General features: G+C 52.7%; 1 protein-coding gene across 9 annotated transcripts; it reads left to right on the top strand.

The window, feature by feature from the left end:
* The first annotated feature begins 5,975 nt into the window (after nucleotides 1-5,975).
* Nucleotides 5,976-15,627, top strand: COPZ2 (COPI coat complex subunit zeta 2). Of its 9 annotated transcripts, XR_002811492.2 has the most exons (10): nucleotides 5,976-6,134; nucleotides 6,869-6,943; nucleotides 8,663-8,744; nucleotides 9,287-9,378; nucleotides 9,829-9,884; nucleotides 10,584-10,661; nucleotides 12,698-12,749; nucleotides 13,307-13,345; nucleotides 14,005-14,120; nucleotides 15,290-15,627. XR_002811492.2 is itself a non-coding variant. In XM_023652670.2 (9 exons), exons 1-9 carry the CDS (start codon nucleotides 6,024-6,026, stop codon nucleotides 15,335-15,337), a joined length of 633 nt encoding a protein of 210 aa, XP_023508438.1. In that variant the 5' UTR covers nucleotides 5,977-6,023; the 3' UTR covers nucleotides 15,338-15,627. The 9 variants fall into 9 exon arrangements, 3 of the variants coding, with proteins under 3 accessions (XP_023508439.1, XP_070082336.1, XP_023508438.1); XR_011422927.1 differs by lacking the exon at nucleotides 14,005-14,120 and having other exon boundaries at nucleotides 13,288-13,345; XR_011422924.1 differs by lacking the exon at nucleotides 14,005-14,120 and having other exon boundaries at nucleotides 10,471-10,661.
* Nucleotides 15,628-15,690: the final 63 nt, after the last annotated feature.

Here is a 15,690-nt window from a genome sequence, read left to right as displayed (position 1 = left end):
GACAAAGAATTACTGGCCCATTGCAAGGGCTGAGGAGAATATAGATAGAATCTCAATCAGCAGCAGGCGGGCAGGCCTGGCAGGGTGTGGGCATCCAGGATATTTATACTCCATGGTAAAGGGTAGAGATCGAAAGACTGTCTTCCACTCTGTCTAGAATTCCAATCAAGTCTGAGCAGGTGTAAACGTCCTTCTCAGAACCCACTAATTAACCTTGTAAAATCCAGGGTGTGTCCTTCTTCACCAGGAAGCCACCTTCCTCCCTTCCCCCCCCACCCCCGCCCCCGGCTTTTGCTTAGGACAGCTGTTACTGGGACAATTACCCAAGAAGCAAAAGACAGATCCCATGCTGATGTGTCATCAGTCCTGGTTTATCCATTAAATCAGACAGAGAAGACCACTGGAAAAAGTGAGCACATGCACTTGCTCCCTAAGGGAGAGGCTGAGAGCCGTCAGTGAAGCCAGGCCTTGCCCTGCCAGTGTGACTCCAGGCTGCCCAGGAGAGAAGAGAAGGCAGTGAAAAGCCAGAAAGAGGGTTCGTTCTAATGCCCAGGCACTTGGAGTCATAAAAAGAGCCAGCTAACTATACACTGAAATCCCCACTTGTCCCAGTAATACCTGTGTTGACACAGCTTCCTCCATAGGAAAAGCTATTGTTGCCACCAGCAGGCACATCCATTCTCCAGTCATCCCATAAGGATGACACCTGCCAGGAAACCCTCGGAGAAGGGGATATGAGAGGGCAGACTGGCTGGGGCTTAGATTTCTTCTGGAATAGCAGGAATTGTTTTTTCCCCTAAGGAGAAACCCAGTCTTTCTGCCATTCTTCTTGCCCATTATTTGTCCTTTCTTTAAAAATGTTTTAAATTTTGCTAATCTACAGACATATTTCTCACTCTCCAACTTCCATCTAATCCAGGGTAGTGTATTAGGTGACTGCCTGAGATTTCCTTACAGCCCTTCTGAGAGATTCTAGGATTACATCCCATCAATACTAAATGTTAGCATGTCTTGCAAGGAAATCAATTAGTTTTCTAGCTAATCCAGACATCTGGCCCCCTTTCTTACATGGTAAACATCATTAGCAAGCTTGTTACCATTAAACCATCAAAAAAGGTAAAGCTCTTCTGCAAGCCAGCCTCTTCCCTGTGCACCCCTTCCGCAGCTGTCTTAGAAGATTGCTTCTCAACCCTGGCTGCACATTAGAATTACCTGGGGTGCTTGTAAAAAATATCAATGCCCAGTCTCACTGCCGACCAATTAAATCAGAGTCTCCCAGAGCAGCCCTGGGCATCAGGATTTTGTAAAAGCTCCTCAGGTGATTCTTAAGTGCAGCCAGAGTAGAGAATCACCAGCTTGGAGCAGGAATCCAGAACAGCAGTGGAAATGCATGGCACAGACTAGCATCACCAGCTGATTTTAGGAGGCACATACTCTTTCTCAATCCTAAAATGCTCTCTTCCTTGACCGATCCAATGAAGAGACCATGTTGTTTAATCATTTTATGAAGCTGAGTTCAGCCATCCTGGAAGTCTGAACAATGTTGGGTAATTTTCTTTGTGTAGGCTCTCAGCGTGCCGTGTCAGAATCAGGGAGGCGCTATTGTGAGGTAGGAAGAGTGGGCGTTGTGGACTCAGAGCTGGGTTAAAAATCTGGCTCTGCCACTTACTAGTTGGGCCCTCCTGAGCTAAATGGAGATAACAATATACATATTCATAAAGTTTAAAAATCAGCTCCTGTGTATAAAGCCACTCATGCGTGGGTAAAGCTGAGCATGAGGTTTCTTTCTTGCCCAACTCTCGGCGCACTCTACAACCTTATTATCCCAGAGAAATCCAAAGGTGTTGAAGAAATGAGAGCTGCCTTTAGGATGGTCACCTGGAAACCCATCCTGCAGACAAAGTGTAGAAGCTTTCGTTCCCTCTGGAGGATGCCAGAGGCACACGCAGCCACACCTCACATTCCACACACACCTCCCCCTCTTGACATTATAGCAGGAAGGATAAAGAGAGGCTGTTACCCAAGGGATCTGTTTCTTCTTGTCACACAAGAACAGATGCCAAAATCTTAGGACAGACAGCACAGAAATGTGGCAGCAGGAGGGTGAGTCAGAGGAAGTGGAATGGTCTCACCTCCAAGATATACCTAGACACAGAGGGGAACCCGTTTGAAGCACTTGTCTCCTGGAGACTCCAAAGGGCAGGGATGTGTGTGTGTGAGAGTTGAGGACCAATTCTGAGCCCAGATACTTCGCAGACTCCAGCTGGTTGGAGATACACATGGCCCTCCCCGACAACTGAGCACACCCGCCCTGAAGGGCAGAGAACAGGGGAACATGCAGGCTGCATTCTTTTTGAATCCAGCTCTGGCTTCCTCATTCCAGGGAGACTCCAGCTGCTGCTCTTCTACTGTACTTGCATGATTCTCAAGTGCCGCCAGGCTTACACTGGAAAGTTCTCTTGGGGTGATGCTCTGTGGAAGACACTGTCCCGACACTGTGCATGCTGAGCTTGTATTTTTACATGGAACCCCATTTAAGGGGCACCCTGGGCTAGGAGGCCTTGAGGAGGGAAAAAAGTCCTGTAGTCGCTGTTGAGGGAGTTTGGAGAGGCGTCATCTTTGGGGAAAATATCTTCCTTGAAACGTTCAACTTGAGGGCTCTGAATTTTCTTATTCACCACTGCACTTAAGATGTAGACAGGGGCCGCCTGGTGGAGTAGCCCTTAAGTTCCCGCACTCTCCTTCGGTGGCCTGTGGTTCAAAGGTTTGGATCCCGGGCTCAGACCTACACACTGCTTATCAAGCCAAGCTGTGGCAAGCGTCCCACATACAAAGTAGAGGAAGATGGGTATGGATGTTAGCTCAGGGCTAATCTTCCTAAAAAAAAATAAAAATAATACAAAAACAAAGACAAACAAAAAAAGATGTAGAGGGCCGGCCCCGTGGCCAAGTGGTTGAGTTCACCCGCTCCGCTTCAGCGGCCCAGGGTTTCACCGGCTTGGATCCTGGGCGCAGACATGGCACCACTTGTCAGGCCATGCTGAGCTGGTGTCCCACATACCACAACTAGGACCCACAACTAAAATATACAACTATGTACTGAGGGGATTTGGGGTGAAAAAGCAGAAAAACCAAAAACAGACGTAGAGAGGGGCTGGACTGGTGGCACAGTGGTTAAGTTCTGGTGCTCCACTTCAGCAGCCTGGGCTTCGGAGGTTCAGATCCCCACCGTGGACCTCACGCTGCTTGTCAAGCCACGCTGTGGTGGTGTCTCACACAAAAAATAGAGGAAGATTGGCACAGATGTTAGCTCGGGCCAATCTTCCTCACACACACACAAAAAGATGTAGAGACCATAGTGATTATAACAATACCAACTGTGGTGGTGGAGGTGGCGATGATGAGGATTTTGTGGTTCCTAAGCATCCTTCCCCGGCCTTCTCTCTCATCCCCAGACCCTCTGCCCCTCTCCAGTGCCTTCTCATCCACTCCTCCTATAACAAACTCCTCTGCCACCTCTCCCCATGGAGCCACATCACTTCCCTAAGTCCTCTGTCTTCCCAGGTCTTCCTCCCTCCCTTCTTCTGCAAGCTGACCCTTTCCCACTGTGAGGAAATGCCCCTGGAGGCTTTTTGGTACTGTCTTTATAAATATGAGCTAAAAATGTACTACCTCACAGAAATATTAAGGCATCGAAAAAATCAAACTAGTATTTTTTATAACATACTGAGCCAGCATGACCATTGACATAACTTCTGATGATCTGGAATCCAAACAAATAAAATACTGTGTCTTCCCCCTGCATCGTAGCAGATAGTGTTGATTAATGTCCACTATTATAACTCTGATAGCTGGCAAGGAAGATTCAGATGTGCCTTCTAAAACATAATAGAAAGAGGGTCAGTAGATGTTCTCAGATGTTCGCATGGCTCACTCTCCCACTTCCTTCAGCTCTTTATTCAAATGTCACCTTCCTGAAGGCTTTCTCAAATGACCCTAATAAAAATGTCCTGCTCTCCCCAACCCCTCACATTTCTCATCCTCATTCCTGCTCTATTTTTCTTCATAGCACTTATCATCAACTTACATACTATTTTGTTTGTTTGTGTATTTTCTGCCTTGCACAGAAATGCATGCACACACACAAAAACATTGAATATAAGTTTGAGGAGAGTACAGATTTTGTTTATTTTGTCTACTGTTGTATCCCAGTGACTAGAATAGTACCTGGTACATGGGAAGCACTCAATAAATATTTGTCCAGCATATAAAATATGGTTTCATTGATAAGTACATTTTAATTATTATTTGTTTAAAATAGGTAGTCTGTGAATATTTATACATGATCTCCCTCATCCTGAATTCATTTATTCATTCACTTACTCAACAAATGCTTATTAAGCACCTGTCACGTGCCAGGCCCTGTTCCGGGTTCCAGGAATTCGACGGTGAACAAGACAGACACATTATCTCTGTTCTCGTAGGATTCAAAGTCTGGTGGGGAGAAGGACCACACACATTTCTAAACAAATTAGTAAAAGTAGGGGCCAGCCCCGTGGCCGAGTGGTTAAGTTCATGCACTCTGCTTCGGTGGCCCAGGGTTTCAACGGTTCGAATCCTGGGCACGGACACGGCAGCAATCGTCAAGCCATGCTGAGGCGGCATCCCACATGCCACAACTACAAATACACAACTATGTAGCGGGGGGGACTTTGGGAGAAAAAGGAAAAATAAAATCTTTAAAAAAAATTAGTAAAAGTAGAGATTGAGAAAGGCACAATGTAAGAAATAAGCAGGTGCTGAGATAGAGAACGTGGCAGGAGAGACCTATCAAGTTAGATCTGGTGGGTGTCGGAGAGGGCCCTTTGGTGCTGAAGCCGAGACTTGAAGAATGAGAAGACTTGATAGTATCTGGCAGAGGAAAGCCCCATTCGGCAGTCATCTGGGATGAGGGCATATGGTACACGACATAAGAGGCCTTGAAGAGAAGAATGGGGAAGAAATGCTGAGTCTGAAACCTGGGTTCCACCCCCATGCAACTATGTATTAGCTGTATGATCCTGATAAGGTCACATAAACTCTGAGTTTCCCTTTTCTTAAAATGGGGGTGGGGGGAGGTGCTAATACCTACCTCACAGGTGTGGGTTATATTAAGTAATGTATATGAAAATGTTAAAGGTAAAATACATGCATGGTGTTGTTAGGGGCAAATGAGTACGTACTGTTAACTCTGTACCAACGGAGTGTGCCTTCCCCTCTGGCCTTGAGTATCCTGAAGTGAAAGCTTGGACTCTGGTACACTTAGACCAAAGAAACCAAAGCATAGCAAAGCCTGATGCCACTGGTGGAGCATTTGTGCTGCCAGGCATCTGTCTTGTTTCAGGCTGTGCCCTGTCTGTGCCTTGCAAGACTTGGGGGCAGGGGCATGGCTTCTTTCCTGAGAAGTGAGAGAAACTCTTCTGCACAGAGGGGTCTCCACAGAGCTATCCTCGTCTGCTCTCACTGCTAGAACCTGACCCTGAGACCCGAAGGATGACCTGATCTATTTGTCCCCAAGGTATCTACCTGGAGTCAAGGGACAAACCGGGGCTTTGTCTGTGTTTTCTGCTGGCCCCAAAACAGCCTGCGGACACAGGTGCAAACCAAACCCACAGGCCAGAGGGGAGGCAGAGGTGAAAGTAGGGCTGGTGCTGGGGCAAAATGAAGATGCTGAGAGTTCTGGGCTTTAAGGAAAGGAAAGAAGCCAAGGAGGAGAGGGGGAAATGAGAGGTGGGGGAAGGCGAGCTGGGTGTGGGGCGCAGGGCGGCGAGGGTGGGAAGGGAGAGTAGGGAGGGCGAGAAGGAAGGGGCCACGGGGAAAGGAAAGAAACGCACAGAGGGGGAAAGAGGGGAGGGCGCGAGGCCCGGGCCGCCGGGGAGGGGGCGGCGGTGGCCTCCGGGACGGCCGGGCGGCGCGGAGGCGGGGCGGCGGGCGGCGGGCGGCGCACGGGCGGGCGGCGCTGTCAGCGCGAGGCGGCGAGCGGAATGCAGCGGCCGGAGGCCTGGCCACGTCCGCACCCGGGGGAGGGGGCCGCGGCGGCCCAGGCCGGGGGCCCGGCGCCGCCCGCCCAAGCCGGGGAGCCCGCGGGGCTGCGGGTACGGAGCGGGGGGCGCCGGGTCCCGGGGCGGCGGGGGTGGGGGCGGGGGCAGCAACTCCCAAGTCGCGCGCCGGCGCCCGGGAACTTGGGGCCCCCGCTGGGCAGCGCGGGGCGGGCCGGGCCACGGCAGGCGAGGAAAAGTTCCTCCCGGCGCCGGCTCGCGAGGAGGCCCGTCCCGAGTCCGCGCGGGGCTGAAGTCCTGGATCAGTTCGGAGCAGTGATGAGGATTGCTTGGGGCTGGGGGTGGGCTGAGATTCCGCTGGGAGGGGGTAAGGAGTGCGGGTCCGCCCCAGCCTGACGTGCGTGCTTCTGGAGCTCCCCCCCGGGCCAGGGGGCTGGGGGCGCGCTGAGAGCGCGGGTCCAGCCTCGGCCCGGGGTCAGCTGGAAGGAGGAGGCTTGGCGCCGCTGTCCCCCCGGCCCAGGTTCTGTGATACACTCTGACTCGGGCTCTGGAGCAGTCAGTGCATGACAGAACTTGGGCCCGGACGGACCTTCTGCACCCAAAGGGCACAGCGCCCACCCAGGGCCTGCAGTGGAACATCTGCCTGGCAGTGGAGCAGGCACCGGAGGTGGCCCATGTGGCACAGGGTTGGGCCGGAACCAGTTGTGGACTTTTGGAACTGGGGTCGCTGGAGCATGAGGATGGACTCCTGGGGCCAGCAGATCCCATAGAGCCAGTGACAGGGTGTCTGCCTCGAGTTGAGGGCCAACGGAGCTCTCCCCTGGTGTCAGTTGCAGGAACCTTCCCTCTACACCATCAAGGCTGTTTTCATCCTAGATAATGACGGACACCGCCTGCTGGCCAAGGTAACGTCCCCCACTCAGCGGAGGGCCCCTGAAGACACTGTGCTGCAGCCCCAAGAAGAGAAGTCCCCACCCAGCTGACTCTCCTGTCTCAGGGGACACTCCACTGTGGGCTCTGTGGCTCAGAGGGGCCCAGCTTAGACCCCTCCAAAGGTCATTCTGTCCATTCTCTTGCCTTGTCAGACTGCTGGCCCCTGAAGCAGGGAATGTGTGTAGGAGTCCTAGTCCCCAAACTCTAAGTAAGCAACCTCCACTTTTCTTCTACGCTTGGTAAACACCTAGGATTTAGTATGAGGAGTCCAAGAATTTAGAATCAGACAGGATTTTAGAGACCATCTAGTCTAACCCCTTCTTTTCACAAATGAAGAAAATGCGGGCTAGAGAAGCTAAACTGAGTTGCCTGAGGTCACAGGCATTGCTATCAGCACAGAGATCTGAACTCAGGCATTTTTGACTTGAAGCTCAGGAGCGCGGCCTTCACTGCCCCAACTATTCACTTATCTCGTATCTATCCCAGTGAACATGGCCCGGGTAAACCAAACTAGGATAATCCAGAAATAAATGTCCACAGTCGACACAATTAATGATAGGAGATACAGATGTAAACTAGCTATGAAATGCATTATAGATTTTTTGTTTGTTTGGGGCTGAAATTTTTTTGTCTTCGTGACATTCAGATGAGCTTGTCCACCACAGCAGTGGCCAGCAGGAGGCTACTAATTTGCCTGCAGATGGGCTACTAAGTGGCAAAATCCGCATCTAGAATAGTGAAAGCTGAGCTGACCACGCCTTGCCCCAGCAGATGGTCAGAGGTGGACCAGCAATGCCAAAGGCTCCAGGGCCTCCTGCCAGGGGGACCCATCCATGCTCACATTAAGAAACTGAGTCAGGGAGAGAGGCTCACCAAACTCAAACAAAAAAGCATTCATGGGGCTGGCCCCGTGGCTGAGTGGTTAAGTTGGCGCACTCCGCTTAGGTGGCCCAGGGTTTCATCAGTTCGAGTCCTGGGCGCAGACATGGCACCGTTCATCAGGCCATGCTGAGGCGGTGTCCCACATGCCATAGCTAGAGGGACCCACAACTAAAATATGCAACTATGTACTAGGGAGATTTGGGGAGAAAAAGAAGGAAAAAAAAAGAAGATTGGCAACAGTTGTTAGCTCAGGTGCCAATCTAAAACAAAAGAAAAAGCATTGATTTACTTATATAATGTGTGCCAGGACCTTTTCCTTAGATATTTAATCCTCACCATAACACTGTCTAAAGTCAGCCCATTCCTGGGGTTGAATCCCAGCTCTGCCCTTTACAACTGTGAGATGTCAGATAAGTGACCTGACTTCTTCACGCCTCACTTCCCTGTCTAGGTCACGGGGATAAGAAAGTAGCTGTTATGATTGTTACTGTTGTGATGAAGGACCCCTGGCTCTGCCATCTTTCCCATAGACTCAAGTTCGTGTAGAAACAGTGTGACCTAGGGACCACCCCAGCCCTGAGCACACCGCACATCTGCCAAATGCGCAAAGGCCTCCAAGAAATGAGGAGAGGACTCCAAAAGCAGGCCTCAAAACTCCTTCACTTTTTATGATTTTCCTTGCTTAGAATTTGTGTTTATGGGAAACAGTGAGCAGACGGGCCTAGAGGGCAGTAGAGATGGGACAAAATCCAGGGAGGCGCCAGGCTCTGTGGAATGGCGATCAGCCTTTCTTCTTCCATTTCTCATAGTATTATGATGACACATTCCCCTCCATGAAGGAGCAGATGGCCTTTGAGAAAAATGTCTTCAACAAGACCAGCCGGACTGACAGTAAGTGTCCGCCTCTTGCTTGCCCAGAACTCCCAGATGCACACCGTCGTCTTCTCCACCTGGACACACCCATCCTCGTCGGCCTCACACACCCACAGGCCATTCCCTTTTCTTCAGAGGTTCTTTTTCCTCTCCTTCCCGGCTGTTCTCCTCTTCCTTCCTCCAGGGAACCTTCACTCCCCACCCCTCTAGCCCCCCACCCCCAGCACACCTAGACTGCCCTCTTGGCAGAAGAGGCAAACTGTACTGTGGGTCCCCCACCAGCCTCGGTCTGGTCCAAGGCATTGCACGTGGTGGGAGCGGGGCAGAAGGTCAACCTTGACCTGGGTTTGTTGACTCCTCAAAGTGAGGCAATTGCTAGAAATAGAGCAGAGGGTGGGGGGAAGGACACAGAGTAGCCTAAGGGTGATGTCCGTAGTGCTAGTCTTTCCAAGGGTTCCTTGGAAAGGGAAGAAGGACACAGGGGGAGAGTCACAGAGCTGGAGAGGAGGAGGTGGGGCCAGGCAGAGGTGGCCAGAACTGAAAGCCCCCTCCACTTCTAGGTGAGATTGCATTTTTCGGGGGCATGACCATCGTCTACAAGAGCAGCATTGACCTCTTCCTGTATGTGGTGGGCTCATCCCACGAGAATGAGGTGAATTTAGGAGGTTGGGGTGACAAGGAGGGTCTGTCTGTGGGGGAATGGCTTGGAGTCGGGGGTAGAAGCTGGAGTCTGAGGCTTGCCATTGGTACCCCTCCTTCTGAGGTCCTTCTTCTGGGGACAGGGAGCAGCCAGAATGGTTCTTTCTGGGACAATGCATATCCAGGATGCCCCTTAGGTTCCTTGGGAAGCTGAAATGAAGTGCTCTGCAGGGAGCCTTTGCTCCTTTCTTAAACCCTGCTGGAGAAGGGTATGCCCTGTCCCGCAGTGGGGCACTGCAGTGCTTCCCAGCCCATACAGGGGGAGGTCAAGCTGCAGTCAGTCTCCAGCCTGTCCTCTCTGGAAAGGGACAACTGCCCATGCAGGAAGGCTCTGAGGTCTTCCTTCCGCCTTCTCAATCTCAAGCTCTCTCGTTTTCCTCTTCCCGTATCTGCCCGCCCCCAGCTGATGCTCATGTCTGTTCTTACGTGCCTGTTTGAGTCCCTGAACCACGTGTTAAGGTGAGTGAGTTCCTCTGCCTTCCATGCCCCCATCCCCCAGGACTTGATACATCACAGAGGCAGGGCCCTTCCTCCCTGCTTTTCCCCTGAAGTCCCCTCAAGACTGAGTGGAGTCAGAGCATCCTCCTCTGAGGCCCCTGCCCTTGACCTGACCACCATGATGTCACCCAGAGCAGAGCCACATGAGGGTGCGGCCAGAAAGAAGCAGCTAAGTAATTTGCCTGAGGCTACAAGCTGTTTATATCACAACAGAGACTCAGACTCAGGTTTTGACTTGAAGCTCAGGGTAGTTTTCATGGTACCCGCATTCATTCAGTTACCTGGTATCTATCTCAGTGAACATGGCCTGGGGAAACCAAACCAGGGTAATCCAGAAATAAATGTCCACAGTCGACACAATTAACGATAGGAGAGCTAAGCATCTAAACTAGCTATGCAGTGCACTGGGGTGCCATGGTGGGCGCAGTATCAATGCCCCAAGTGTGTGAGGTTGGGCAAGGGGGGCTTAAGGAAGCAGACCTGTCCTCTGCCCAGGAATGCCTTGTACAGGCACGTCCCTCACTGCCTGTAACATTCTCCTTCCCAGTGCTTGTTCGGGGAGTGGCGGGGAACGAGTGGAGGGAGAGGGTCTGCCTCACCTAGGCAGGGACCTGGCTCCTCCTGGCCACAGGGAAGCTCAGGAGCTGTGTCTGCCTTCAGGAAGAACGTGGAGAAGCGCTGGTTGCTGGAGAACATGGACGGAGCCTTCTTGGTGCTGGACGAGATTGTGGATGGCGGGTGAGGAAGGGTGCAGAGAAGAGGGGCTGGTCAGGGACGCTCACAGCGGGCGATGCCTTGGAGAGTTATCAGGTCTAGATTGCACCCAGCACATTGTTGGCTCTCTGGCCAATTTCTCCCTCCCCCAGTATATTCTTGGTAATCCCATCTCCCCATCTACTCCTGAGGATGGAAGTTGATTTCAGCATTAGCCAAAGTCAAGCAAACAAGAAAATAATGTGATGTCAAACTATGGCTGACTGTTGAATAGGCAGGGTCTGGGGGAGAAGGTTTGGTCTCCAGCACCCAGGAGAAGCAGGCAGCACAGACACCTGCCCCTCCCTGGAAGGGCTTCATTCAGGCAGAGCCCTGCTGCCTCCCCACTTCCCACTCTGAGGGCTCCCATCCAACATCACTGATGCGTGGCCTGGCCGGTTACACAATCTCCCTGAGCCTCGCTTTCCCTGTCTTTCAAATGGAGATAATGAGACTACCTCATAAGGTGTAGGGATTAAACGAGGCGATGCAGGTGAAGCTCATGGTTCTCATTGAATAAATGTTACCTGCTATTGGTATACTATTCCTGTGTATTCTTAGGAAGCTGGGAGCCCTTATGAGAAGAGTGGGTTAGTGAATTTCCATGGGGGGGAGACAATATTTAGGGAGAAAAAGAAGTTCTGGCTCTGCGGCAAAGGATAGTAGAAACTGATCACTTTAAAGACATCCACATGCACCTATCATTATATCCATTTTATAAATAATGTAAAAGGCTCAGACATTCAGGTGTCCTGCCCAAGGTCACACAGCTAGGGAGCAGAAGGGCCAAGATCTAAAACCAAGTGCGTGGTTCCAGAGATTACTCTCTCTCCTCGGCAGTGTACCACACTGCCTGGGGCCGGGGTCCTCTGGGAGACGGGTTGCGGTGGAATTACCCCCTCCTCCTTCCCTCTGTATTGACTGCCTGCTACTGCAAGGCCTTGTGCTAATGGCTGGGACCCAAAAATGAGCAGAATAAGACCAAGTTTTCTGGAACCAGACGTCTATATAATTTGGTGGAACCTCTTTGAGGAAAACACACACCCGATTACAAATACAAAATGAGGCGCAGGGCCTTGGAAGGGCCTGTGCAAGGAAGGATGTAGGCTTTATAAGCTTCCGGGTCTGCGCCACCAGAAGGCCAGCCTCTGCCCGCTGAGGAGCTCACTGTTTCCTCAAAGGAAAATCAGGGAGCGGTCAGTAGAGGCAACGCCTGAACTGGGGCCTTGACCTGGGATGCTTCTGTTTTTATCAGTTGAAGGACTCCTGGTGAGGGAGCCCGGGGTTGGGGCTGCCCCAGGGATGGGGCCTGGAAGAGGCTTTCAAAAGATGTGCGTTCACTTCCCTGGGACTGATACAGAAAAACTAGACTTCTGCCCTGGAGAGCTTGACCCGGTAAGGAGGAGCATTAGTCCCCACCGTCTCTAACGCGTCCCCAGTGACCAGCCCTCACACACACGCCCCTGCACACACCCACACGTGGCTCCATGGCACCCACTGCATCATGAAAGTGCCCACCAGCTGAGAAAAGCCTTGATATTTGGGTCTATCAGGAGGGAAGATATTCTGATTTTTGGAGTTCCATTTCTTTTGTATATAGCATGACCCTGTGGCATAAAATAACAGTGAAATGAGATAGGGACCCCAGGGGTCCTTCCTTCCCTGAGTCTGAATCCATCCCTGGATCCAGAAGGCGAAGTGAACGTTCAAGAGCTCGCAGTTTTCTGAGTCCCTGCCTTTGACACCCCGATGTTCTAGACTGCACCGCCCTCACCCCATTTCAAAGCTTTTGCCTAGTGACGACCAAGTCTGTGACCACCAGGTTTGAAGCATAGACGAATCGGAGCCGAGGGCTCTCCATGGTGAGGGCGAGTTGCCACCGGAGGAGTGTCAGCGGGAAGGTGCCCTGGAGCAGGCACGGTGGCCGCTGTGGCGAGGGAGGGAACGGGCTCAGCAGGCGGAGGCGCAAAGGGGAGGATCCTGTCAAGGATTTTCCTCCTGGTTTCTCTCTCATCTTGTAGCGTGATTCTGGAGAGCGACCCCCAGCAAGTGATCCAGAAAGTGAATTTTAGGGTAAGAGTCATCCTGCATGCCCCTCACTCCCATCTCTGCCAGGCCCTCTTCCCATCCTCCCACCTCCCGTCCTCCCTGTGCTAGGGGCTGCCACAGCCCGGATGGTGGAAACCCAAGCTCCTCTAGCAGAAGCGACCACTGGGTCGACGCACTTGTTGGGGGAGTGCAGTTTGGGGGGTAGAGTTAGTAAAAGAGCTCTCCTGTCCTCTGCCCTGTAGAATCACCAAGCCCCTCACTATCCTCCCTGGTGGGAAGTACAGTCTGGGGAAATAAATTCTCAGAGACTCCACGTGGCTGCCGTGGCCTTGAGGTTGGGGAGTGGGGGTGTAGACAGAATCTCCCTGCCTAGTTTGCCTCCTCATGTCTGGATGAAACCTCCCCTCCCATCCTTGTACCATAGATGGGCCCCGGGGGTCTGGGCTTCCACTAACGGGTGATACAGGTGTGCAGTCCTGGATCCCCTCACCACCCCCGCCCAGCCTTTTTCCTTCACCTCTCTTTCTTCACTCAATGCCCTCGCCCTGTCCTGACCACCCAGTGACACTGCTTCCCCGCAGGCAGATGACAGCGGCTTGACTGAACAGAGTGTGGCCCAGGTACGCCCCCTGTATCTGCCTTGGCCAGAAATGGGCTAGAGGGAGAAGAAGAGCCGAGCCTCCCAGGGGGACCCCATGGGGCTGTCAAGGCTGAGAAGTCAGGGCTGCGGGAGGGAAGGGATGAGGCAGTGACAGCTGTCTCTTGGAGAGAGGCACTGGAGGCTTCCAGAGTCTGCAAGGAGGTGCAGGGCTGGGTATTAACAATGCTCACCCTCCCAGCAGCCCACCTCATCTCCTGGCTTGGTGTAGTTGGATCGAAACCCGGGGTGAGCTGCCCACGCTGGAGATAGCTGGTTCACCTGTCCCCCAAAGCAACTGGGGACTTGGGCCCCTGATGCTCCCCTCAACCAGATGATACCAAATAGGAGTTTTCCTCCAGACCCTCACCCCCTGCTGCTTAGAGGCCACGCTGGAATGGTTAAGGGACCTTTAAACCTGTGACAGGGTCTAACTTTCTCCACTCACAACTTGTCACCTTGCCCCTCAGTGACCTGGCTGTGAAGAAGTCCACTCCGCCAGTCCCCTGCATGGTCCTATCTGGGGCTGCATGTGGGGCAGTGGGAGGGTCCTGAATCTGTGGCCTGACTGGTTTCCCAGCTGCACAAACTTCCTGCTTATCAGGCCGACAGCTTGACCTCCTCCGTTCTGTCTGTCCACAGGTCTCTCTGCTCAGACTAATCCTGCTTTTATGGAGCTTCCTGCCCCGGCACTAACTACCTCCTGCTGTGGCGGCCCAGGCTGCAATGGGCCTGTGCCAACACATGTGGAGCCCCAGGTGTGGTGCCCACTTTCCTGTGACTGCCCTTCGTGCTCACTCTGCCTCTCCCTTCTCCTGGTTCCCCATGCCTCCTCATAGCTCGCTCGGATGGATGGACCGCATGGCAATTTTCAGGGCAGAAAGAGGTTAGGGTGCGATGAGCACGGCAGATAAGAACACTGGCACTCGTGTGAGTCATCCCGGGATGTGTGTTTTACCTTACCACCTACAAGCTGGGTGACCTAGAGCAAGTTACTCAACGTCTCTGGGCCTCATAATCACAGGACACTCCTCATAGAGTTTTTATGAGAATTAGATGAGCTATGCATGGAAAGCTCTTGCACAGCTCCTATTTTTCTAAAGGAGGAAAGAATGAAGACATAGCACTTTTAATGGAATTCTTGAGAAAAAAACAAGGAAGTTGCAGGTAGTGAATGGGAGAGGAAATGAGGAGAAAGTTAGATTCTTGCTAGAAGTGGGAGAACCCCAGGGCCAGGCTGTCCCTGAGAGAGGAGGAAGACTGCAGGTGGAAGGGACATACAGTGTGGGACTGACCTTCTTTGGAAGGGAATGAGGCTTAATGGCGGGAGGGACAGAATGAGGCAGAGCCCTGGGGTCCCCGCCACATTGGCCTTGCATGGATTTGTGTCGACATGGGACTGAGGCTGTTTCCTCAGCAGGATGTGAGCGTGAACACATCTGAGTGCAGGTATCCAGAGGCAGCATCTGGCCAGCCACCTTTGCCAGCTGTGCCACGTCAGCAGTGGGTTGGGGTGGGGTGTCAAGGACGCACTGCCAGCCAAGGCCAAAGCTGGGGGTTTGCTGAGGTGTCTGGGCACAGGAATTGTCAGGCCTGGGCATCTGCCTGGACGTGGCACTGTGGGCAGCTTGCATGGCACGGGTGGAGGAGACAGGGCTGCTGCCACACCCAGGGCTGCAGATGCAGGAACAGGGCTGGGCAGGCTGGAGCCTGGGCTGGCAGCTGGCTGCAGCCAGTTTGGGCTGCTCTTTCGTTTGATGACCTGGCCCCACTTAAACTAGGCAGAGATGAGCTGCTGCCACCTAGTGACCAGGGGCTGCAGGGACACTTAGAGAAGGTGGGCTGTAGCCCTCCCCCTCACTGCAGTGTTAAGGCGCTTGACATTCCCCCCAATTCTTTCTCTCAACCTTCCACCCCCCTCCTCCAGGTTCTTCAGTCTGCCAAGGAACAAATTAAATGGTCATTACTGAAATGAAGACTGTGCATTCAAGGCTCCTTACCCCCTGACCATTCCCCTAATCCTGGCAAAAGCTCCAAGACCCCAGGGGACAGGAGCCATCCCTCTATGTCCCCAGTCCTCCCAGAACTGCCTCCCGAGGTCTGCGGGCAGGACTCTGAGATGCACAGGTTTGGCTTCAGCACTGAGTCACCCCTTCTCCCTGCCCTGGCTTGTCCCTTGGGCCATGAGAACCAGCTGAGCTGCCTTAACTCAGACCTTAGGCATCCTTGGCCCCAGAGCCCTAATAAACCTGCTTTTGTCTCCTGCTGATGGTGTCCTTCTCTCTTGGCCTGGGAAGTGTGTGTTTTGATAAGGGCTCCTGCACTCTC

The sequence above is a fragment of the Equus caballus genome, chromosome 11, assembly GCF_041296265.1.
Source record: "Equus caballus isolate H_3958 breed thoroughbred chromosome 11, TB-T2T, whole genome shotgun sequence".
NCBI lineage: Eukaryota > Metazoa > Chordata > Mammalia > Perissodactyla > Equidae > Equus > Equus caballus.
This window is presented reverse-complemented; position numbering and strand designations above follow the sequence as displayed.